This window comes from Aspergillus vadensis (assembly GCF_003184925.1).
Source record: "Aspergillus vadensis CBS 113365 unplaced genomic scaffold BO88scaffold_1, whole genome shotgun sequence".
NCBI lineage: Eukaryota > Fungi > Ascomycota > Eurotiomycetes > Eurotiales > Aspergillaceae > Aspergillus > Aspergillus vadensis.
Genome location: NW_020292039.1, coordinates 616,708 through 637,395, shown reverse-complemented (window position 1 = coordinate 637,395; position 20,688 = coordinate 616,708). Strand labels below are relative to the sequence as shown.

Genomic DNA, 20,688 nt, shown 5'->3' with positions numbered 1-20,688 from the left:
AGTTCTATTGAAGTTTGGACTATACACCCCCAGTGTACGGCGATAAGTAGACTCTACATCTGATCAGATATCTTTTTAAGAGACTATCTTGAACATACCAGCAGTAACAAATGATACAATTCAATAAAATCTAACCCATAACGCTAGTAGAGTATAACTGACGAAACAAAAGCTCCCGCCCCCTAGGCCAACCTACTCCTTCCCCGGACAAACCCACTACACTCACCAATCCCACTCAAAAGAACAAATCAAAGACAAACAGACCGCCCGAGGTCCACATCCCGTATGAACCCCGGCATAATCCTATTTAATGGCATACACCCTACTTGAAAAGCCTGCCCAGCAGACCTCCCGCAAGGTTACTCATAACCCCACCCGAAAGCGCACTATTCGCGAATGTCGAAGCCTGACTGAAGCGATCGCACCGGGAGAACGCAACAGTGTTGGTGATGGTCAGAGCGAGAGCAATGGCTATATCCAATTAGTATTCAACACTCCTTATACACCTGCTGAAGGGGAGAGTGGAAGGATGAACTCACCAACAAGACTCAACCAAATCACACTGCTCAGACGGATAATGGCCAGAATTGCGAGGCCGATCCACAGCGCAGGCGTCACGTACAGACTCAGCCAGAAGAAGCGCTTGTCCGTGGCAGTAATAGTACGGGTGGTGGGATCGGAGGACTCGAAGACCCAGGTGGAGTCGCCGGAGGAAGTGTTGACTTCGTTCCACCAGCGGAGACCGACCAGGCGACGACCGGCGATGTTTTTGAGATAGTAGAAGTCGGCGGAGAGGATGAGGAGGGTGATGATGAAGACGAGGACACTGGTTGCGGTGGTTAGCTGGGTTGTTTGTTTGGATCTAGATTAGATAGCTTTGGGGGAGGGTCCGGAATTGGAGAACGAGGGAGCTATAGTCATGAGATTGATTGTGAAAGGGATTTACGCACAAGTTCTTGATGAAGAGCACGCCGAAGAGGTACATCAGTAGGGCGCTGATGCGAAAGCCCAGGAAGAACAGAAGGGTAATCGGGTGAGCACTGAGACGCCAGTTCAGTTCGCCCTGCTGCGGCTGGAGCGGTTGTTGTTCCATGATGACAGAAAGCGTGCAGGATCAAGACGAGAAGTATCCTCTGATAACAGTCCAATGCACATGAGATAGACGGCAATTAAGCAGCCTCCTGACGAGTCCAGATCATGCGAGGCGGGATTGCGTTGATGCTGCGTGTCTCCAGCCAGGGGGCGGTGGGTCGCGGCAGAATGTGGAGCGGCAGACGGTTACTTACTTGACACTCTTTTCATCTTATTTCTCCGACTCCCCCTCTGTTTCATACGCGATCGGCACACGGGCTCATCCATATTGCCCGGGTTGAGCGTTTAATACGTATGTAAAGCCCATATTCACCACAAGAGAATGGTGCAAGCGCCAATGGAACGAACTAAATACGCGCGAGTCGCGACACCTGCCGGATGAGGTCATCGGCCGGTTCCTGACTGGAGAAGCCTTTATGCGCAAACCGAGGATCTCTTAAAGTTGCGGGTCAATCCGCAACCGCTGCAGCTTCATCCGATATCTCCATTTCTTCAATCCACCGGAGACATTGCAGTTGACTCAGTGCGATAGCCACTCACTATCATCTTTCAAACTGAGCACTCTCCTCCCATCCACAATGGCAGCCAGAAATACCCTCCGTCGCGCCCTTCTCTACAGTACGTCTCTTCCCCCATCCTTAATCTCTTCCCAACCCGCAGCTCTCCCCGCATTTCCACACCCATCCCACCCCCCAACCTGCTATCCGGCTATACCGATTCACCCCCTAACTAACCCGTTCAATCCCAGTCCCGGGCTCCTCCCAGCGCTTCATCGACAAGTCCCGCACTCTAACCGCCGACTGCGTGGCCTACGATCTCGAAGACAGCGTAACTCCGCACAAGAAAGCGGAAGCTCGGTCCCTGGTGCGGAGAGCGCTCGACGAGCCCGCACCGCAGGGAATCCGCGAACGAGCCGTGCGAATCAACTCCGTAGACAGCGGCCTCGCCCTAGGTGACCTCACCGAAGTGGTACGCACCACTCTTTTCCGAATTCCCCTTTACAATTCAATATACTAAACCCAGAAATAGCTCAAATCCCCCAACCTCACCACAATCGTAATCCCCAAAGTCAACACCCCCTCGGACCTGACCTTCGTGAACGACGTCATCACACACACTCTCTCACAACAGCAACAAACACAAGACCCCTCAACCCCCCGAACTCCCATTTCCCTCCTCGCTCTCGTCGAATCCGCCAAATCCCTCACAAACCTCACCCAAATCTGCGCTTCCACGCCCCTCCTGCAAGGCCTCATCTTCGCAGCCGAAGACTTCGCCCTCGACCTCAGCATCACTCGCACCCCATCACTGACGGAGTTTCTTTTCGCAAGGTCGATGATTGCTACTGCTGCTCGCGCTGCGAACCTCCCCTCGACTATCGATTTGGTCTGCACGGCGTATAAATCTACCAAGGGGGACGGGTCCCCGCCTGCGGTGCTGGAGGAGGAATGTCGTGATGGGAGACGGTTGGGGTTCAATGGGAAGCAGTGTATTCATCCGTCACAGGTCGAAACGGCGCAGGCGATCTTTGGACCGGATCCGGAGGAAGTTAAGTGGGCTGTGAGGGTGTGTGTGGCGGATGAGAAGGCTGCCAGGGCCGGGCGGGGTGCGTGGACGCTGGATGGGAAGATGATTGATGTGCCGGTGGCGGAGAAGGCCAGGGCGGTGGTTAGGAAGGCTGAGGCGTGTGGATTCGATGTTAGGGGTTTGAGGGAGGAGTGGGGCCACCAGGAGCCGGAGTGATGAAGATGATTACAGATGATGTGCGTGTCCTTGAGTGAGTGGAGTTATATACAAGTAGTCAAGCCAGTTGACAAATGAGGAATAACTATATATGATGGTACTTGTTGGATAAGGGGAAGGTAGAACCGAAATGAGATCAAGAAAAAGTTTCAGTAGATAGCCTAATGATCACCTCTTACACTCCGGGGCATTAGCTTCCCTACAAGGATCCTTATAAACCCTGGGATTCTCCCAAGCGTGTACGAGTTTGAGCTGGAGTATGGCGTTGCCTTTGAGAATCAGAAATCATGAAAGGTTCCCTTGAGGGTTGGAGGAAATTTCGCTGTGTATTATTGCTTTGACTCCAGGTCTTCGCGCTTCAACAGCTGGATCTTGCCCATAGTCAGGACGGGCTGGTCCGCATCCGCCTTGCCGTTGGCATCGTCTTCCAAACTCTTGGCTAATGATTTATCGTAGCTGGTGGGGTCAATCCCCAGGATGCCTCCAACATATCCGCCCCGCTCGCCCGGGACACTGAACTCGCGGAACAGGTACTTCCATTCATTCAGCCATGCCTTGACGGCCTTGCCGATTTTGTCCTTGCCGTTCTTGGAATGATGGCCCGTGCCCGTGATGGCGTAGACTACTCGCCGGCCTTCACGGGCATGTTTGAGAAGGATCTTCTCCAGGTATTCAATGGCCTCCTCGGGATGCAAGCCATGCAAGTCAACATAGAGTTCCTCCGCGGCATCATCCAGACCAGCGTCCAAGAGATGTTTGTTACGTTCTTCGTATAATTGCCGTGCTGCTTCCCGATGACACTTGCGCATGGCTTCGTTTTCAGCCTGGCCCCGCAGAGACAGGGCTTTTGCGGCTCTTGCGTCATTGCGGTTCCACGCTTGAGCAGCACTATCCGGACAATCAGCTCCAAGCGTTCAAACTTAAAACGAGTATTAACTTACCTCTGAAGGAACTTGTTCCGTACAGTACCATGGCGGATAGCCTCCGTCCGGTACTTGATATATTGTTGGTTCGCTCGGGAACCAGTTTCCAACCAGGGAATATTCTGCGGCGGTGGGATTGCCTGAGCGGCTGCGCTATGCTCACGGCCTTTAGCCCCATCCCGATTGTTCTTAGATGAAGTCTTCCCCTTCCCTGGCGCCGGAGATGGGGACATGCGAACCACGTCCGCTAAAGATGTAGGCATGTTTTCTCTTAAATTATTGTCGCGATTTCCGCGCTTTCCATGATGCTTCTTGCCCGTATTCTTGGCACTGACAGCAGCAAGGGTAGGGAATGCGTCTGGATCATCGACCGATGGGGCAGCCGGGTTCAGCTCACGATGCTGATGCCGACTCCCCGGGCGAGAATGGGGGCGGGACAGGTTGGTCATACTTCCATTCCGCTTGCCAACAGCAAACTGCATGGCCTGAGGCACGTATTTGCTGCCAGGAAACGCAGACAAATGGCCAGGATACTTGCCAAGATACTGGCCAGCCCATTGGTCTCCCATCCCGGCAGTAGACTGCAGAGGAGGGAAGGCCTCTGAGGTACTCTCCATGTGGAATGATGTGCCAGGCGATCCTGTGCCGGGAGTACCGTCTGCCACACTGAGATTCGCAACGAGGGCCGAAGGGTCATGCGAGAATGGACAGCCGTCACCTGCCAAGCAGTTTCCCATAACCCAATACCTGTACGAGCGCGCTGCTATTAGTGTCCTACTCTTGCAAAAACCATACCTTGAGAGGCTCGGAAGTATACTCACTTGCAAAGGTGGTTGGTTAGATCGTGACTGAAACGGCAATCGGCACGGAGACATTGGCCGGTAGACAGCCAGTACTTGCAGACCACTGGACTGCGACTGTTGCTCGGAGGTGTAGCGATCTTGGGTGGCTCCATCGACATGGACTTTCCGACCACAACGTGGCCATCCTCCGCGTGCTGCAAGATGGGGTCACCATCACCGGGTTGCGACAGCGACGCGATCGTCGCGCCTAAGTCGTAGCTGTTGGCTTCCAGAGCCGCCTCAATTTCATCGTTCGATCGCTTGTCTCCCAGGACAGTGCGTAAGATATCATGCGGGCTCATATCGGGCACAAACTCGGGTGCCGTGGCGCTCAGCCCTCCTGTGATGCTCGGGGTCCCAATGGACGAGGTGACGCTATTCGCGTCGTCGGCAACCAGCCAGTCCACATTGCTATCGCTTCCCAAGTCGCCGTGGAAATCGGACACCTGGCTCTGATCGGAGAATTCGTATGCGTTTAGGTTAGGGGAGTGAGGGATGGGTTGCGCAAGAGCTAGTCGAGGCGATGGGCGCGGCGAAGTGAAAGGCGATACGGTGGAGGACAGGGGTGGCCGGGATAAGCCGCCTCGGGAGCTCTGGAGCCAGGAAGTACTTCCGGGGCTCGTGCCTAGATTCGAGTGAGGAGATAATGGAGTCGCAGAACGTGCCATCTGCCAAGGGGCAGGTGACGAGCGACGAATCACCGTGTGACGAGGCGGCGGAGGGGAGGAGTCTGGTAAAGTGCGATTGCGATGGCGCCAGAGGATGTCGAGGACGGCATTTTCTAGAGACGGACCTGATAAGGAGGTCTTTTCGCGTACGAAATCCTCTATTTTCTCGACCTGCTCTTCTTCGTCCAGAGCTTGATCCTGGAGGATGCGAAGACAATCCTCGAGGAGGTCTTCTTGAATCATGCTGGATCGTCGGAGGGGTGTTGTGAACAAAGGAAGGCAGAAGTAGGAGGGCGACGGAGGATACACGGTGTGTGCAGGAAGATGTGGGGTAATCGGCGTTTGGAGATTGGGAACAGTAATCAATCAGATCAAGGAGACAACAGAAGACAGGTCAGATTCGATAATCCACGTCCATGATTTGTTCCCAGGACAGCTGGAATTCATGAAACGAATATAAAAGCTTGATGGAAAAAAGAGGGATGTTAGCAAGGTTGACAGGCGACAGGGGACAAGCTGGAAGTCCACGGGTGATTACATCGCATCAGCCGTCGTGCAATGATCGATGATGACGGGGAGGGGGGAGAAGAGAGTGGATCCGGAAAACGAAGGAAGGAAGGGAGAGAAGAGGAGAGGAGGAGACGGGATGGAGAGATGGAAAAAGGAAGTCCAAAGAGGGAGGACGCGCAAGACACAGAGAAGAGAAGAAGGAGAGAGAGAATAGAAGGAGGAGGAGTTGAGAGGGGTAAAGCCAGCAAGTAGAAAGAAAGAAGGAAGGGGAGAGAAGCAGGAAAGAGGGCAGCAAGCAAGAAAGTCGGAGAGAGCGGAGGGATTTGGCATTGATTGATTGATTGATGCGCTTTCCAAGGAGAGGTTTATTTCCCCCCCCCCTTCAAACAATTACTACGCAGTGTCTCCCGATAAATTTCTCTTCCAACCAACACACCTAAAGAGGTACTCTTTCTATTTTTATTTGTCGTTAATGTTTTTCTTTATTACTATTGACAGGCCATCAACCAAAGCTGAAGCTTCCGGGACGCGATTTGACTCTCAACCAAAGAAACGGCAGCGCTGTCACCGTCCCAGGTTCCCCCTCCCCCCCCCCCTTTTTTGGGGAGGAAATCTAGACTGGCAGCCAATTCCTCACTAAGAATTGGGCTTCCTGGTCGATCTGCCGGACTAAGCAGAAAGAAGACTTGTTGGTTAGGATCGAGATGGAGACGATGGAGTTGCCATAGTGTCAATCCATCTCTACCTATCCAAGTGATAGATTGATTTGTGACTCTCCACAGTCAGGGACATCACCAATGCAGTTCTTCATTCATGCAACTACAACTCTACTACTAAGATGCGATCAATAGAGGGCAAACAATAATACCATCCGTAATCTAAACCCCCCGTATCGAAGGCGTATGAAACAGGCAAAGTGGAACAGTCAGCAGCGATCCTGACTAAGATCGTCCCCGATTTCCGCCTTCAGGCAGACACTAAACTCCACCTTCAAGAGAAATGCAGACGGACTGACTCTCACGAGGTAAGACTGGATGAGCTGACCAATATCACGATCATTCTTTCGCATCCATCTCTCGATCTCTATTACCAAATGCTATTCTAATCCGATCTTGTGTTCCACCTCCCACTGCTACCACCCGAGATCATTCCTCCGTGCTGCAACTAGCAGAAGCTCATTGACCAATTACCGGACAGCTCCCATTTCATCATCGCCTAGCTAGACCGGACGTCCTGGACCCTTCCTCTTCTCACTCCCTCACTCTCTATTATCTCTCTCGCCATCCACTCATGCTTCGTCCTTACACGAGGGCTTAGCTACGCCCTCATTGCTGTTAACTGCGCATCGCCAATCTGAACGACCATTGAACATCTACAGCGTTGCATTCAAACATTACCGAACTCCCAAGTCGCGTACTGGTCTGCGCCCGTCGGCCCATTTCTCTGCACAGGCGTTCATCCGCCTCACCCGATCTCGACATCGAGCCAAGCTTGACTCCGCATATTGAATATCAAGTTAGGATCATACGCTCGACCGCGATTTCAAACTCTCCCTTGGAAAGATGCCAGCGGATTACTCGTCCACCGCCCGGGCACTGTCCGTCTCGACTTCGTCCCCAGAACCTCTGTCTCCGTCGGAGGATGAGGCCTATCCGCCATGGAGCCGAAGAGCACCGGGGAGGCGGAATTCAGCTAGTATCTCCGGCGGACGATCCGCTACCCTCCGAGATCAGATCATAGACCGAGCAACCAAGACATATCACCAGCTCCTGGAATCGTGGCGCAAGATGAATTTCTGGCAAAGGGTAGGGGCGGTGGCCGCTTTCTTATTGGCCAATTTCCTTGGAATAGGCTTTCTTGTCTTCACTGGGAAGGTCTTCATCTGGCTTCAACCCGTGGCGGCACAATGGGAGCATTCTCCTCTAGCTTACGGGGTTCTGTGGTTGTGTGTTTTCTTTGTCTCCTTTCCGCCGTTGGTTGGATGGTCCACATTTGGGACTATGGCGGGCTACATCTTTGGGATCTGGAAAGGGTGAGTTGAGAGTTTTCATTGATGCGCCAGAGGGCTAACACCGCTCATAGATGGCTTCTTTATGCTTCCGCGACTGTGCTTGGGTCGACTTGTTCTTTCATTGTGTCTCGGACAATCCTATCCAAATTCGTCCACCGGCTCATGGAACGCGACAAGAGATTCGCAGCGTTGTCACTGACGCTGAAGTATGACGGCTTGAAATTGCTGTGTATGATCCGCCTCTGTCCGCTGCCCTACTCGGTATGCAATGGGGCGGTTTCAACCTTCCCCACGGTTCAACCGTTGATGTATGGGCTTGCCACGGCACTCATTTCGCCGAAGCTGCTGGTTCCAGCCTTCATCGGTAACCGGTTACGCGTCCTGTCGGAGAACAATGAAGAGATGAGTGCAGGCTCCAAGGCTGTCAATATTTGCAGCATCATCGTCTCTGTTTGCATCGGTATCTTCACGGGGCTGTATATATATAGAAGGTAAGACTCCTGATGTCTCCCTGCATTGACCCAAACATTGAGACTAACGCAATCGAATAAGAACATTGGCCCGGGCCAAAGAGCTAGAAGCGAAAGAAAGGGAGGACATCCGACGCTCGCTGCAAACTGACCATGCTGCCCATCGTCCCCATGGCGCCTTTTCCGAGGATCCTGAAGTCAACAGCGCGGCCGCTCTTCTTGCGCGTGATGAAGAAGAACGCATCGGATTCGGTGACCTCGACGACGACCATGTCGACCTGGCGATTGACGATGAGAGTGGCAGTGAGACCTCCCCCCACCGCACACAAGCCTCCCCTTATCGCGATGAGTTTACCGACAACGATTCAGATATCTTCAAGGATGGTGATGGGGCCCATGAGGAGATGTATACCCTACATACACACGTGCGGAAACCCTAGGGCTCATGGTTGGCCCGGAACAGTCAATAGCGAGGGCGTTGGTGGCTACATGATAGATATCTGCGGTTACGAGTGATGACAGCACACTTTCCGGTTGGACATGACGGTTTATAAATTCCCTTTGGGGGTTTCGTAAATATTATAATTAGGCGAGGGGCCCATAAGAAGCCCGCCTTCTGACTATGCCTCTAGACTGTTGAACACCAGGTTGTGTTAGTACTTGTACAGAGTAGATTTGAAATTTCTGCAGGTAGGTTGACTGAACAGTAAGGCGATCCTCGGGTACTACTGGAGACCTCGCTCACGATGCCACCGGGCGTGGAAAGGAATATTCGCACGGTGGTGACGAGTGCAACGTTCCAAGCAGTGGGAGGTCCACCTTGACGCTTGTGACGCGGGAGGATCCGGGAGCGCAAACAAATATGGGGGCAACGGTCAGATCGCAAAGCAGCATCTCACCGAGGTGCTCTTAGCCAGATCTGACGGACCTTAAGGAAGACAAGGAGAAGCAAGAAAGGGGAAGATGGACGAGGAGTCTTCAGGCTGACGATGGCACACGAAGACGGCCAGCAGGAATGTAATGAAAGTATCGAAAGTATTGGCTGGCCGGACTGAAAATTACGCGGGGTTCCGGCCGAATTTCCCGCCGACTTTCCTTCCCTTTTCGACTCCGACAGCCTCAATGCAAGATCATCCGTTCTACTTGGAGCTGACTCCCTTCTGCCTCTGCATACACCGTGGTTCTTCCCCCCTTGATTCGTTGCCTCCATATCCACCCCTCAGGCGGCGGTGCTCTCTTCCTACTACTGGTAAGTCCGTCGCTACTACTCTCCGTACCACTCAGATACCCCTGCGGTTTCCTCGTCCTACTACTAGTAGGGTTTGCGCCGGTGCCAGAAACAAGCCGACCAACGTGATGGATTCGCAGGCGAGGGACCTGATGTCCTGTTAGCCACTAACTCCACTCGCGCATGTATGTCAACTGGTCATTGCCTGTGTCAGGTTCATGCATACTTGTCTTGGACTTCCCCCAGTATCCACCCGCAAATCAAATATGATATTGAGTGGTCCGCTGATTGATTTGAAAAATAAGATACATTCCACCTCTCTGGTCCAGGCCTTCTCTTCACCCATCCAAGGGACTGATCGTGATGGAGCTCGCCATGGATGAATAGGCTAAGCTTTAACATTCCACAGCACCTCACGAAATGGGTGTCCATAGAGTCAATCAGTCAGTCGTCGTGTTTGCAGCGTAGTAGTTGGTTTCGTGAGCTCTCTGCTATCAGTTCCAGAAGTCTTACAAGGATATACCTACATTCTGAGAGAGTGGCACTCGTCAAAATCCCACTTCTGCTCGCTTACCAGCAACTATGAAACCTGCCGCAGCTGTGGGGACTCGAGGTCCAGATGGCCATGCCTATGAATGCAATCATTTGGATCAATATCATGTGCCCACCAATTTTGGTACCGCTGGCAGAGCATCTTTCCCTTTGCTGGCACCGCGCCAAGCCTTCGCTGAAACAGGTCCCTCTCAATTTCCTGCAAAGCAGCCTGAGGGCATATATCCGAGGGGTCTTCCAAATGGAAATGGATTTATACCTTCTAATCCCACTCCTAATGGAGGCGTGAGGGGAAGTTTTCCTGAAATCAATGGTGTTCTCCGGGGGTTGCAGGATCGCGCTCAGGCAGCAGGCCAAACACCAGAGTCTCATATTTCTAGTACGATCCCAGCAACTTCCAAACATTTGGAAAAGACGCAGGCCTTACCCCCCAATCCCATTCAGAAGACGTCGACATCTCCAGCTAGGACCATCAATATTATGTCTTCGTCAACATCTTCGTCGTCCTACAATAAAAGTGTCGACAATGGATCTATTCAGGCGAAGTACCGGCCACGTTCCTCGATACCTTCCAGGATGCCCGCTGCAGTCTATGCCCAACAATGTGTGGCAGCGGCGTATGCGTCCCGGCTTAATCCATACGCGCTTCACAAAAAGGAACAGGAACTCCTCCAAGACCACATGTGTCATCTACATGTCACTGTCTACTTAAACATTCGAAACGGCATTTTGCGTTTGTGGACTCGTAACCCAATGCTGAGTGTTTCGAAGGAGGAAGCTATGGGTTGTGCAAAGGACTATCGCTGGATGAACCTGGCATCGTTTGCTTATGAGTTTCTCGTGCGCAATGGATACATCAATTTTGGCTGCGTAGAGATACCAGTCGCTCCAGCACACCCAAAGAAGGGTCGACGGCGGGATGGGCCTGTGATTGTGGTGATCGGGGCTGGGATGGCCGGCCTGGGGTGTGCACGCCACTTGGAAGGCCTCTTCAACCATTATCATGACCCGCTCACTTCGCCCCGTGTGATAGTACTGGAAGGAAGACGCAGGATTGGGGGCCGTATCTACTCGCATCCTTTGCGAAGCCTCCAGTCCTCTACCTTAGCTCCAGGATTAGTTCCCAAGGCTGAAATGGGCGCTCAGATTATTGTCGGCTTTGACCATGGAAATCCTTTGGACCAGATTATCCGGGGCCAGCTGGCTCTTCCCTACCATTTATTGCGCGACATATCTACAATCTACGACATAGATGGCTCAGCGGTGGATGAAGCGCGGGACGCAACAGACGAGATGCTCTACAATGATATACTGGACCGATCCGGGAATTATCGCCACAAGTCCGTGATAGTCCCGACAGCAGAAGGTGACCGGGATCTCATCGATTCTGGGCGTGATGTGTCCACTAGCGACGGCCTTACAATAAGACAATACGAAGAAGCCAGGGCTGCTGGCACCATCGGGCTTCTGTTTCCTGCCAAGCGCGTCCGGCGAGGTGTCGGCCACAAAACCGCTGACATTAAACCGGCCGGTGCCCCATTGGCCGATTCTGACAACAGCGAGGAAAACCCAGCTCGCCTTGCCTGCCAAACGATGGGCTGGAGTTTAAACAATGGGGTTGCAGTGAACCAGACCATCAATTTGGACAATGTGGCTAAAGCCTCCCCTTTTCCGACATTAGGCGCCGTGATGGATGATGGTGTGCGACAGTACCAGCGCATACTCCCATTGACTCCGAAAGACATGCGACTATTGAATTGGCATATGGCTAATTTGGAGTACGCAAACGCGGCGAACATTGGCAAGCTCAGTCTTTCCGGGTGGGATCAGGATATGGGCAACGAATTTGAAGGAGAGCACTCACAAGTGATCGGTGGATATCAGCAACTGCCGTACGGGCTCTGGTCGCTGCCTACAAAACTCGACGTCCGTACCAACAAAATTGTCAGCAAAATATCCTATGGCCATACAGAACTAGGAAAGCAGAAGACGGTGGTTCATTGCGAGGATGGTGAGTCTCTCGTTGCGGATAAGGTTGTCTTTACGGGATCTTTGGGTGTCCTGAAACAACGCTCGATAAAATTCTCTCCTCCGCTCCCGGATTGGAAAACTGGTGCGATTGACCGACTTGGCTTTGGAATTATGAACAAAGTGATTTTAGTGTTTGATCAGCCTTTCTGGGACACGGAGCGTGATATGTTTGGGCTTCTGCGTGAACCTAGCAGCCGAAACAGTATGATGCAGGAGGACTATGCGGCGAATCGTGGCCGGTTCTACCTATTCTGGAACTGCATGAAGACTACTGGTCTCCCGGTCCTTATTGCTCTCATGGCTGGTGACGCTGCGCATCAAGCCGAGAACACCGCAGATTCGGTGATCATCGCCGAAGTGACCAGTCAGCTGCGTAATGTCTTCAAGCACGTGGCTGTTCCAGACCCCTTGGAGACCATCATAACTCGCTGGGGTACGGACAAGTTCACTAGAGGAAGCTACTCGTATGTAGCAGCGCAGGCACTTCCGGGCGATTATGACCTGATGGCCAAGCCAATCGGCAACCTGCATTTTGCTGGAGAAGCCACCTGCGGCACTCACCCTGCCACGGTCCATGGGGCATATCTATCCGGACTGCGGGCTGCATCTGAGGTTTTTGAGTCCATTCTGGGCCCCATTGACGTGCCCAAACCGCTTGTTCCGGAGAAGGGCAAGGCTGCCGACCTTGGCCCACCCGCAGCGACGACAGGTCAGAAACGAAAAGAACCTCCCTCAACAAACAGCAAGGGACCATCACTCGAACCCACTGATGCAACAACGAACAATGCAACGCCTGAGGCACTTTATCGGGAAGCGTATGACAAAGCCATGTGGGCCGCCATCTACGAGGAACTGGGGGCGCCACCCCCACGACCAGCACGCACCGCGCTTAACCCGTTCCTACTGTACCAGAAAGACTACTGGGGCAAATGTCGCACGCAGTGTGACGAAGCCCGCCGAGCCGCAACCAACGATCCCAACGCCAAGGCCGCGCGCGACGAGATCCGTCAAGCGCTAGGCCTCATGTGGCGCCAGGCCAGCGAGGAGGTGAAACGACCCTACTTGGAGCAGATAGAGGTCAACCGACAGGCCAATGCGAAGATCTGGGATACCTGGCGTCGCGACAATGCGGAATGGGAGAAGAAGTCGTACGAGGTCAAGGATCGGTGGTGTGCTGCGAATCCATTTGCAAGCTGGGGACAGCCTGCGCCGTCGCAGGAACCAAGTACAACCATTGCTTCAGAGTCTTTCCGTCAGTCTGCGAGTACTAATATGTCTGGTCCTTCGCTGATCTCGCATGATGGCAATGCTGCTGTTGCTAAGACTAATGGGGAAGCTGCTGCGACCGGAGCAGTTCTGCTACCTAGTCAGCCAGAGGCGCCAGCTACAGCGACCACGAATGGCGCTTCAGGAGATAGTGCTCAATAAACCCTTTCTTCCTTACCACCCTTCTTCTAGATTCCCCTACATACCTAACACAGTTAACACCCATCCCACTGCATCCTTTGTATGATTATGACTACTAAAAAAAAAAATGACCCTTTCAGACCGGAAACGAGAAAAAGATAGGTGTAAAAAAAGAATAATTACTCTATAACGTCTTTCTACTCTATTTTGTAATCACATTCACATTCACATTCATGAGATCAGATCGTCGACGAGGATGATGACCGATCGAATCATCGAAAAACCCCCATCTTTGAAAAAGAACAATCCCGTGTATCACAGAACAAATAAAACAACAGAATCGCTGGAGTGAGTCTAATAATATATAAAGCAGCCGTCACGGTAACAGGGGCAAAAAAATGAAAATGCAAACACAGAAATTCAAGCCATAAGCCAATGCCCCCACCTTGGCTAGAGCATAACAATGACAGATCCGTCTAGGTCGGTCTAAATGAAAACTCCACATCTAGATAAGATAATAGAGAGGAGGGGAATAAATATAAGGTAAAGAAGAATTGGAGGTATAGGGGATGGCGATGATGTGAGATAGGAGATGAATCGCTTAAAGCAGAGGGTTAGACTTGTACTCGGCGGCGGCACCCTGACCGTCCTGCTTGACTTCACCGTTGACCTCCTGGGTGGCAGGCTTGACAGCGGCCTTCTCGGTGGAGGTGGCGGGCTCCTCGCCGGACTCGCGCTCGGCGATGTACTTCTCGGCCTCGAGAGCGGCAATGCAGCCGGATCCTGAGAGTTCAAGTTAGTGGGTTGCAGTTAAAGAAAAATGGGTATTGAGGGGAAGCTTACCGGCACTGGTGATGGCCTGGCGGTAGCGCTTGTCCTGGACGTCACCGCAAGCGAAGACACCCTCAACGCTGGTGTAGCTGGTACCGGGCTGGGTGACGATGTATCCGTCCTCGTCGAGCTTGATCTGGCCCTTCACCAGGGAGGTGGCGGGGTCGTGACCGACAGCGTAGAAGAGACCGTTGGCGTCAACAACCTCCTCCTCGCCGGAGACGACGTTCTTGACCTTGAGGTGGGTCATCAGACCGTTGGGCTTCTCCTCACCGAGGACCTGGGTGGCGACAGAGTTGAAGCGGACGGTGACCTTGGGGTGGGACAGAAGACGGTTGGCCATGGCCTTGCTGGCACGGAGCTTGTCCTTACGGACAAGGACAGTGACGCTGCTGCCGTACTTGGCCAGGAACATAGCCTCCTCGGCGGCGGAGTCACCACCACCGATGACGAAGAGGGGCTTGTTGCGGAAGATGGGCACGGCACCGTCACAGACGGCGCAGGCACTGATACCGTTCTGCCAGTACTTCTCCTCGCCGGGGAGGTTGAGGCGACGAGCGTTGGCGCCAGTGGCGATGATGACGGCGTCAGCAGTGTGAGCGGGCTCGTCGGTGGGACCGTCACTCCATTCCGTCCACAGCTTGAAGGGTCTCTGGGAGAAGTCGACCTTGGTGATGGTCTCGGTGATAACCTCCGTACCGAAGCGAACGGACTGCTTGCGCATGTTCTCCATCAGCTCTCCACCGCCAATGCCGTCCGGGAAACCGGGGAAGTTCTCGATGTCGGTGGTAGTGGTAAGCTGACCGCCAGCGGCGGTGCCGTTAGCCAGCATACCCTCATAGAGGACGGGCTTGAGTTCGGCGCGGGAGAGGTAGATGGCCGCAGTGTGGGCGGCGGGGCCGGAGCCGATGACTGTGTAACCCGGTTAGATTTCTTCCTTCGTTCCTCCTTTGCTTGTCATATATTTCCCGAAGGGGACAGGGATCCACTTACTAACGACGTTGGTGTGCACCATTCTGGAGGATGAAGTGGAATTGACGCGCAGGGGCGCCTTGAGGTTATTGGATAGGACGGAGGCCGAGGGCGAGGAGTTTTGTTGCAGGGACGACGCGGCGGCGGCAGTCAATCCAAGAGAAGAACGAAGGGTGGAGAAGGGAAAACGACGAAAGGCGGAGGAAAACAGATTGGCGGTGTTGAAGGGGGAAAGCGATTGGCTTTTTAAGTATGAGTGAGTAGAAGAGGAGGGGAAGGAAAGAGAGAGAAAGCGGAAGAGCGAAGAGGGGGGTTAAATGAATTAATTATCTCTGGGCAGACAGAACGGAGAGGCGAAGAGGGGTGGGGAAAAGGGCTGGCCGGCACGGATTAGCTAAGGGGAAGCGCAGAATTGCAACGGAGTGGGGCAGAGAAAGAGAAGAGAGAGTGGTGGGTGTTGGTGTGATTATTGAGACGCAACCTTTGGAACTGATTGATAAGGTCGAAGGAACCAGAAAGCAGATTCAACAAGTCAGGAAAGGGTGGATGAAGACCAAGAGAGGGCAAGAAGGACTGGCTCACAAATCATCCGCGGCGAGACCCGGTCACGTGCACCGCTTGCTTACCAACCGGGCTGGGCGAGACCCGATTATGTCATTTGGTTATCAATGGAAAGGGTCGGGAATAGCATCACATCACATCATATCATATGAACAAGAATAAATAAAGAATACATTATTCAGTCGTCACTCGTGGAATCATATCACTCATCAGAAAGCATCTCGAACCTCTCTCCTTTCTATTTCGATCGCCCAAACCACTTTTTCCGTTTAGGCACCTCCTTCTCTTCTTCTCCCATTCCCATCTCTCCCGCATCCGGACTCACAGGCACCAGTGTCTCTGGAGGCAACACGCCTCCTTGAGCAATCTCAAACCTCGCTCGCACATCGTCTTCGTCATCAAACCCATCGTCCTCGTCTTCCTCATCCGTCATGCCCTGCTCGACGTCGGTATCTTCCACCGGCGCTTTGTCGGCCTTCTTGCGTCGCACTCCCAGCCATTTCTTCCACCCTTTAGGCACTGATGCCGCAGGCGGATCGTACTCCATGTCTTCGTAGCGTAGAATTGGCACGAGCAACTTGTATGGCGACGTGATCCCCGCCGGATCCTTAGGGTTTAGCTCGAGATTAAGCGTGATAGCCAGGCCACCTTCCAAATTGATCAACGCCCCGAGCCCATCATCACCCCGTTTGGACTTCTGACTGAGGTTGGTGGGTCGTCGCAGGAACGGGCCGGGCTTGGGTTCACCTGCATCATCTGTGTCTGCGGTCGGGAAAGCCCCGTCCATGCTCATCCGACGCGCAGGTGGTGCCTCTCCCAGATTGAAATCTTTGGTGGGAGGCGGGCCCCGAAGGGAGAGTCGTCGCAGAAGCCCGGTCCGGGGAGGCTTCTCCCCGCGAGTGAGAGACAGTGTTCTCTTGAGCTTGGCGGGTCGGGGTTCCTCCTCAGCTGGGGCGTCGGGCGGCGTTCCGGGTGGCGTGGTGCCTATCAATCGGTCAGACACCGAAGCTTCAAACAGTCTTGATTAAAGACGCAATAGTAAAAAGTGGGTCAACTTACCTGGCTTGTACTCCCGAATAGAACACCAATTTCGGCGTGGGAGCAATCGCTTGTTGTTCCGGGGCTTGTTGTTCACATCATGGGTGAAGATGGGAACCATATCTTCGTCCGTGTTGGTGTCCATATGATGCACGCGGTTGCGCTTGTTGAGCATGTCGGATATCATTTCCGTCTCGGGCATGTCAGCGATTGCTGAAGAGATGACGTTTGGCATGTATCGATAATCTCGGTCTTTGGGCACGTCCAATTTGGGATTCGAGTAAAACTGGCCGATCGCCGCCAGATGCACGTCGCCGCTGAAGATAGACTTGGTCAGATATATCCTGCACTGCAGAGGTAGACTAGCTCTTACCTCAAAATGGTCACCCGGACGGATTTCTCTGCCGCAAGATCCTGAAGGTCCTCGATCAGATACGTCCGCTCAGCCTTGTGCCGCTTAGACGTCCAGTGATCATCGAAGATCTCGACTTTGGCGCCGGTCTTGTTCACCAAACCGCCGAAAAGCCCTGCTTTTCCAAGCGACTTCCGGCTGTTGAGGATATTCTTGACCATGGCCTGCGAAGACATTAGCATAGCGCGATAGGGATCAGACCGAAGTCAGTGACATACCACTCGGGGATACGCCAGGGGAATGCCCAAGGACACAATTAAGTGTCGAGTTTCACCTCGAACTATCCCCTGATGGCACCTATCCCAGATCAATTCGCCAGTTTCTTCCGAAATAATCTCGTCGGTCTGGCGGTTCGCTGTTAGCATCACAGTAGTACCTAACATGTCATCAACTTCTTACCATTCGCTCTGTTCGACAATCCAAACCAAGGAAAGCTACTCCATCACCCAGCGACATGAACAGATGCCGACTGCGTTGGTTGATATACGGTCCTGGCTTAGCGCCAAGCAGCCAGCTAGGCTCCTCAGTCTCAGTTTCTTCGGGGACACTGTGGTGCTGGAAGAGCAAGTAGTACTTGAATGCAATATTTCCCAGTCCCGAGATGACAGGCGAGTTCATGAACTCCTCCGGGTAGGAGCCGAATCCCTCGATGATTTCGTGGTCGTTCCACATATTGACCATAGGAATCTGGGAGTTGGCGAGGGAGAACAATCCTTGCGAAAACCAAGACGCATAATTTTCCAGGTAAAAGTCTTCCAATTCTGCCTTGAACTCTGCAGTAAACGGCGCCTCGTATTTCTCGCTCAGGCTCTTGATCTTGACCCATTCCTGGAAGTGGGCGGTTTCCGCAATGACCTTGTCATTGAAAATCTGATCGCCACCACCAATCATGACGTGGAAAGGACGAGTCTGGTGCTCGTTGAGGACATCTCGCCAGAGAGGGTCTGGGCCGCTGAGCTTGTTAGAATCCACCGCGGGGCTGAATCCATTGCCGGTATGGAACATGATGTTCATTGACTGTCCCCTGGCTGGCACCCAGAATCCTAAAGCCGGTCCATGATTCAGACGGTACGCGACCCGCTGCTGAGTCGGGCCTAACTCAATCTCAATGTTGAATTTCCAAAAGGTGACGTCCCGTCCGGGATCAGCATAGAGACGAGCGCCTGTGATTTCTTTGTAGCTTCCAGCAGTCTCTCCGTCCATGGAGTGGATGCGATTGGCCGGGACCGGCTGCTTGACACCCTCACTGCTGTAGTCCATGATACTGGGGGACAATTCAAAGATTCCATCGTCATTCTCAACAAATGACAGATCTTCTCCTTCCGCAGTATGCTCTACAGGCTTGACATACAGAGGTCGTCCGTCCCGGCCCAACTTCACCAATCCTGCGGTTGGGTCAACGTACTCGGGTGCCAATTGAGAATCTCCCCCTCCTACCTGGACGGGCGGAGGAGCGAGAAGGTCCATGGGCTGAGCAAACACCCTCAACGTTGGACGCGGCTCATAGGAGGAGAGTGAGTCTTGTGTGACGATTAGGACACTGCCTCTCCAAGTCTCCTTGTTAAACGGCCCATTGGGACCATCAATTCGGACCCGCTTCAAGCCGGCGTAGCGGAGCAGAGGTCCGCTTTGTAAGAAGATTGATGGCTGAAAGCGCTTGTTACCTGTATAGAATGCGTGGTTAGCAATCAGATAGTCTTGGGTTGATGATCTAGTTTCTTGCTGCTTACCTGTTGGCTTCTGAGCAGACGGCTTCTGGGCAAAGCTGTTGGGCAGGGCCCGACTGAGTCTGCGGTTGCTGCTTTCTCCAGTTTCCCACCAGGCCTTACTCCGATCGGCATCAAAACGTTGGAAGTCGAAATCAGAGGCTCCCAACCTAGCTATAGCTGCAGTCCTCCATTCAGAGAGAGGAGGAGGTGTTGGCGGGGGCACGTTAAACGAGACCTTGGGCTTGGACGGCATATTTGTCTCCGCTAGAGCAGAAGGCATTATTGGATTGTTTACATCCAGTCCACTGTCTACGCTAGCCTTGGCAGGTGCTGCTCCAGTAGGATTCTTCAACACTCCCTGCTGGGTAGTCGGTCCTTGCATAGAAGCCCCCCTCTCCGGGATAACTTGTGGGGGCGACTTAGTTTGATAAGCCGCCGAGTTGGTAACTGGTGGCGCACGGGTGCTGGGCTGAATTTGAACGGCCTTCCTGGCCGGGACGGCCATTCTAGATTGATCAGGAAACGCCGAGTCGGCAGCCGCAGAAGTAGGTGGATACGGTTGTGCATCTCGTTGTTTGCCCTGATTCATTGCCCGCGGGCCCATTGGTGGTCCTTGCGGAGGGTGGCTCACAGATACCGTTCGCCTGGGAGCGTTGCCGGTTCGTGCCATCGGCCCGTCTGGCCGATCCCCATTGAAGTCCTGGATCTCGTCAAAAGCGCGCTCTGCGGCGTCTTGTGAAGGTGGCATTCGGCTGCGAGGCGGCCTGGCTTTTTCGGAAGAGTCTGGCCCTTCGGGGCTGTATCCAGTGTGTCCTTCAGAAGCCGCATGCCGATGATGCGATCGCTTTGCTCCCTGTGCCGGTCTTGACTCGGCCATTCGTCCAGGGACTGCTCTCTTATCCACGCTCTCTAGTGAGTCAGAAGGCTGCGCCATTGCTGTCGCACGACTTTCAGTCTGCCGTTTCATCCGCTCCCTCAGTTTCATCTCAGCCTCTAGAGCGCGTGCCCGCTTCTCCTCCTTGCTCGCACCCGTATAAGTGGTCTCGAGCTTTTGGAGCGGCGAGCGATCGGATGCCCAGTCCCGTCGCTGTTCGGTTGCAGAGCGGACCGTGCTCGACCGACTTACTGGGGATGGCTGACTATTTGAGGATAAAGACGCCTTGTGTGTCTCAGCGCCGTGCTTGTCAGCTCTCGTGGCCGATGATTTCGAGCGCTTTTCAGACCATACTGGGCGGTCCGGCGTTGGTAGATTTTCTCCTTCTTCCATGTTGTCTTCTGGGTACACGTCTCTCCGGTAGCTTTTGCTTCTGCTAGAATATGAACGCGACCTATGGTGACTTTGAACCCTGCTAGAATTGGCTGGGTAGGGCGGCGGTGGCCTTGAATTGTTGGGGTTGGCGTAAAAGTCGTTATCCTCGTAGTAATCCGGCGCAGCGGACTTCACGGCATGGGACGGCTGCCTTTTGTGCGACGGGGCTGTATAAATACCATTGGTGGGCGCCTGCTGCAGATACGTGGGAGCTTCCGTGGGAGGGGCGGGGAAGCGATCTGTAGCCATGTTTGCGGTGTAACTCGCAGCAAACGCAGCAAATGTGTTACTAGCAGCTCCGCTTGTTCAAAGAGGCTCTGGCCAGCGAATGGACTGGAGGCGTGTTTCGGATCGGTGTTAGTCCTTCGTTGGTTCGGTT

The 20,688-nt window shown here is 53.4% G+C and overlaps 8 protein-coding genes across 8 annotated transcripts; 3 read left to right on the top strand and 5 right to left on the bottom strand.

The window, feature by feature from the left end:
• Nucleotides 1-322: 322 nt before the first annotated feature.
• Nucleotides 323-1,093, bottom strand: BO88DRAFT_328060 (DUF846 domain-containing protein; the record flags this gene model as incomplete). Its single annotated transcript, XM_025702536.1, has 3 exons — nucleotides 323-471; nucleotides 540-826; nucleotides 951-1,093. The coding sequence occupies 3 exons, from the start codon at nucleotides 1,091-1,093 to the stop codon at nucleotides 323-325; spliced, it is 579 nt and encodes a 192-aa protein (XP_025568047.1).
• A 483-nt stretch (nucleotides 1,094-1,576) lies between these two features.
• Nucleotides 1,577-2,926, top strand: BO88DRAFT_399944 (HpcH/HpaI aldolase/citrate lyase family protein). The gene is made up of 3 exons (XM_025705441.1): nucleotides 1,577-1,710; nucleotides 1,841-2,061; nucleotides 2,122-2,926. The coding sequence occupies exons 1-3, from the start codon at nucleotides 1,671-1,673 to the stop codon at nucleotides 2,833-2,835; spliced, it is 975 nt and encodes a 324-aa protein (XP_025568046.1). The 5' UTR covers nucleotides 1,577-1,670; the 3' UTR covers nucleotides 2,836-2,926.
• Nucleotides 2,927-2,999: 73 nt separating this feature from the next.
• Nucleotides 3,000-5,656, bottom strand: BO88DRAFT_6220 (CCCH zinc finger and SMR domain protein). The gene is made up of 3 exons (XM_025713017.1): nucleotides 4,580-5,656; nucleotides 3,777-4,505; nucleotides 3,000-3,723 (listed from the first exon to the last, which is right to left on the bottom strand). The coding sequence occupies exons 1-3, from the start codon at nucleotides 5,509-5,511 to the stop codon at nucleotides 3,165-3,167; spliced, it is 2,220 nt and encodes a 739-aa protein (XP_025568045.1). The 5' UTR covers nucleotides 5,512-5,656; the 3' UTR covers nucleotides 3,000-3,164.
• On the bottom strand, nucleotides 5,657-6,179 carry BO88DRAFT_6219 (uncharacterized protein). The gene has a single exon (XM_025713016.1). The coding sequence runs from the start codon at nucleotides 6,106-6,108 to the stop codon at nucleotides 5,803-5,805; it is 306 nt and encodes a 101-aa protein (XP_025568044.1). The 5' UTR covers nucleotides 6,109-6,179; the 3' UTR covers nucleotides 5,657-5,802.
• A 1,161-nt stretch (nucleotides 6,180-7,340) lies between these two features.
• On the top strand, nucleotides 7,341-8,699 carry BO88DRAFT_409627 (TVP38/TMEM64 family protein; the record flags this gene model as incomplete). The annotated part of the gene is made up of 3 exons (XM_025707966.1): nucleotides 7,341-7,810; nucleotides 7,861-8,280; nucleotides 8,342-8,699. 3 exons carry the CDS (start codon nucleotides 7,341-7,343, stop codon nucleotides 8,697-8,699), a joined length of 1,248 nt encoding a protein of 415 aa, XP_025568043.1.
• Nucleotides 8,700-10,069: 1,370 nt separating this feature from the next.
• aof2 (putative lysine-specific histone demethylase Aof2) lies at nucleotides 10,070-13,498 on the top strand (the record flags this gene model as incomplete). Its single annotated transcript, XM_025710417.1, has 1 exon — nucleotides 10,070-13,498. One exon carries the CDS (start codon nucleotides 10,070-10,072, stop codon nucleotides 13,496-13,498), a length of 3,429 nt encoding a protein of 1,142 aa, XP_025568042.1.
• Nucleotides 13,499-13,801: 303 nt separating this feature from the next.
• On the bottom strand, nucleotides 13,802-15,816 carry trr1 (thioredoxin-disulfide reductase TRR1). The gene is made up of 3 exons (XM_025705440.1): nucleotides 15,302-15,816; nucleotides 14,321-15,220; nucleotides 13,802-14,260 (listed from the first exon to the last, which is right to left on the bottom strand). Exons 1-3 carry the CDS (start codon nucleotides 15,321-15,323, stop codon nucleotides 14,079-14,081), a joined length of 1,104 nt encoding a protein of 367 aa, XP_025568041.1. The 5' UTR covers nucleotides 15,324-15,816; the 3' UTR covers nucleotides 13,802-14,078.
• A 263-nt stretch (nucleotides 15,817-16,079) lies between these two features.
• Nucleotides 16,080-20,558, bottom strand: BO88DRAFT_420699 (uncharacterized protein; the record flags this gene model as incomplete). Its single annotated transcript, XM_025708459.1, has 6 exons — nucleotides 16,080-16,825; nucleotides 16,901-17,196; nucleotides 17,253-17,455; nucleotides 17,510-17,635; nucleotides 17,691-18,955; nucleotides 19,022-20,558. The coding sequence occupies 6 exons, from the start codon at nucleotides 20,556-20,558 to the stop codon at nucleotides 16,080-16,082; spliced, it is 4,173 nt and encodes a 1,390-aa protein (XP_025568040.1).
• Nucleotides 20,559-20,688: the final 130 nt, after the last annotated feature.

What these genes read in the sequence shown, in the direction of transcription:
- BO88DRAFT_6220 (XM_025713017.1), bottom strand. Translation starts at nt 5,511, where the DNA reads ATGATTCAAGAAGACCTCCTCGAGGATTGTCTTCGCATCCTCCAGGAT. An exon ending in CTAACCAACCACCTTTGCAA is followed by an intron (nt 4,506 to 4,579) that starts GTGAGTATACTT and finishes GCGCTCGTACAG; the next exon opens with GTATTGGGTTATGGGAAACT. An exon ending in CGGAACAAGTTCCTTCAGAG is followed by an intron (nt 3,724 to 3,776) that starts GTAAGTTAATAC and finishes TTGTCCGGATAG; the next exon opens with TGCTGCTCAAGCGTGGAACC.
- BO88DRAFT_6219 (XM_025713016.1), bottom strand. Translation starts at nt 6,108, where the DNA reads ATGCCAAATCCCTCCGCTCTCTCCGACTTTCTTGCTTGCTGCCCTCTT.
- trr1 (XM_025705440.1), bottom strand. Translation starts at nt 15,323, where the DNA reads ATGGTGCACACCAACGTCGTTA. An exon ending in GGTGCACACCAACGTCGTTA is followed by an intron (nt 15,221 to 15,301) that starts GTAAGTGGATCC and finishes CGGGTTACACAG; the next exon opens with TCATCGGCTCCGGCCCCGCC. An exon ending in CCAGGCCATCACCAGTGCCG is followed by an intron (nt 14,261 to 14,320) that starts GTAAGCTTCCCC and finishes TTGAACTCTCAG; the next exon opens with GATCCGGCTGCATTGCCGCT.
- BO88DRAFT_399944 (XM_025705441.1), top strand. Translation starts at nt 1,671, where the DNA reads ATGGCAGCCAGAAATACCCTCCGTCGCGCCCTTCTCTACA. An exon ending in CCGTCGCGCCCTTCTCTACA is followed by an intron (nt 1,711 to 1,840) that starts GTACGTCTCTTC and finishes GTTCAATCCCAG; the next exon opens with TCCCGGGCTCCTCCCAGCGC. An exon ending in TAGGTGACCTCACCGAAGTG is followed by an intron (nt 2,062 to 2,121) that starts GTACGCACCACT and finishes ACCCAGAAATAG; the next exon opens with CTCAAATCCCCCAACCTCAC.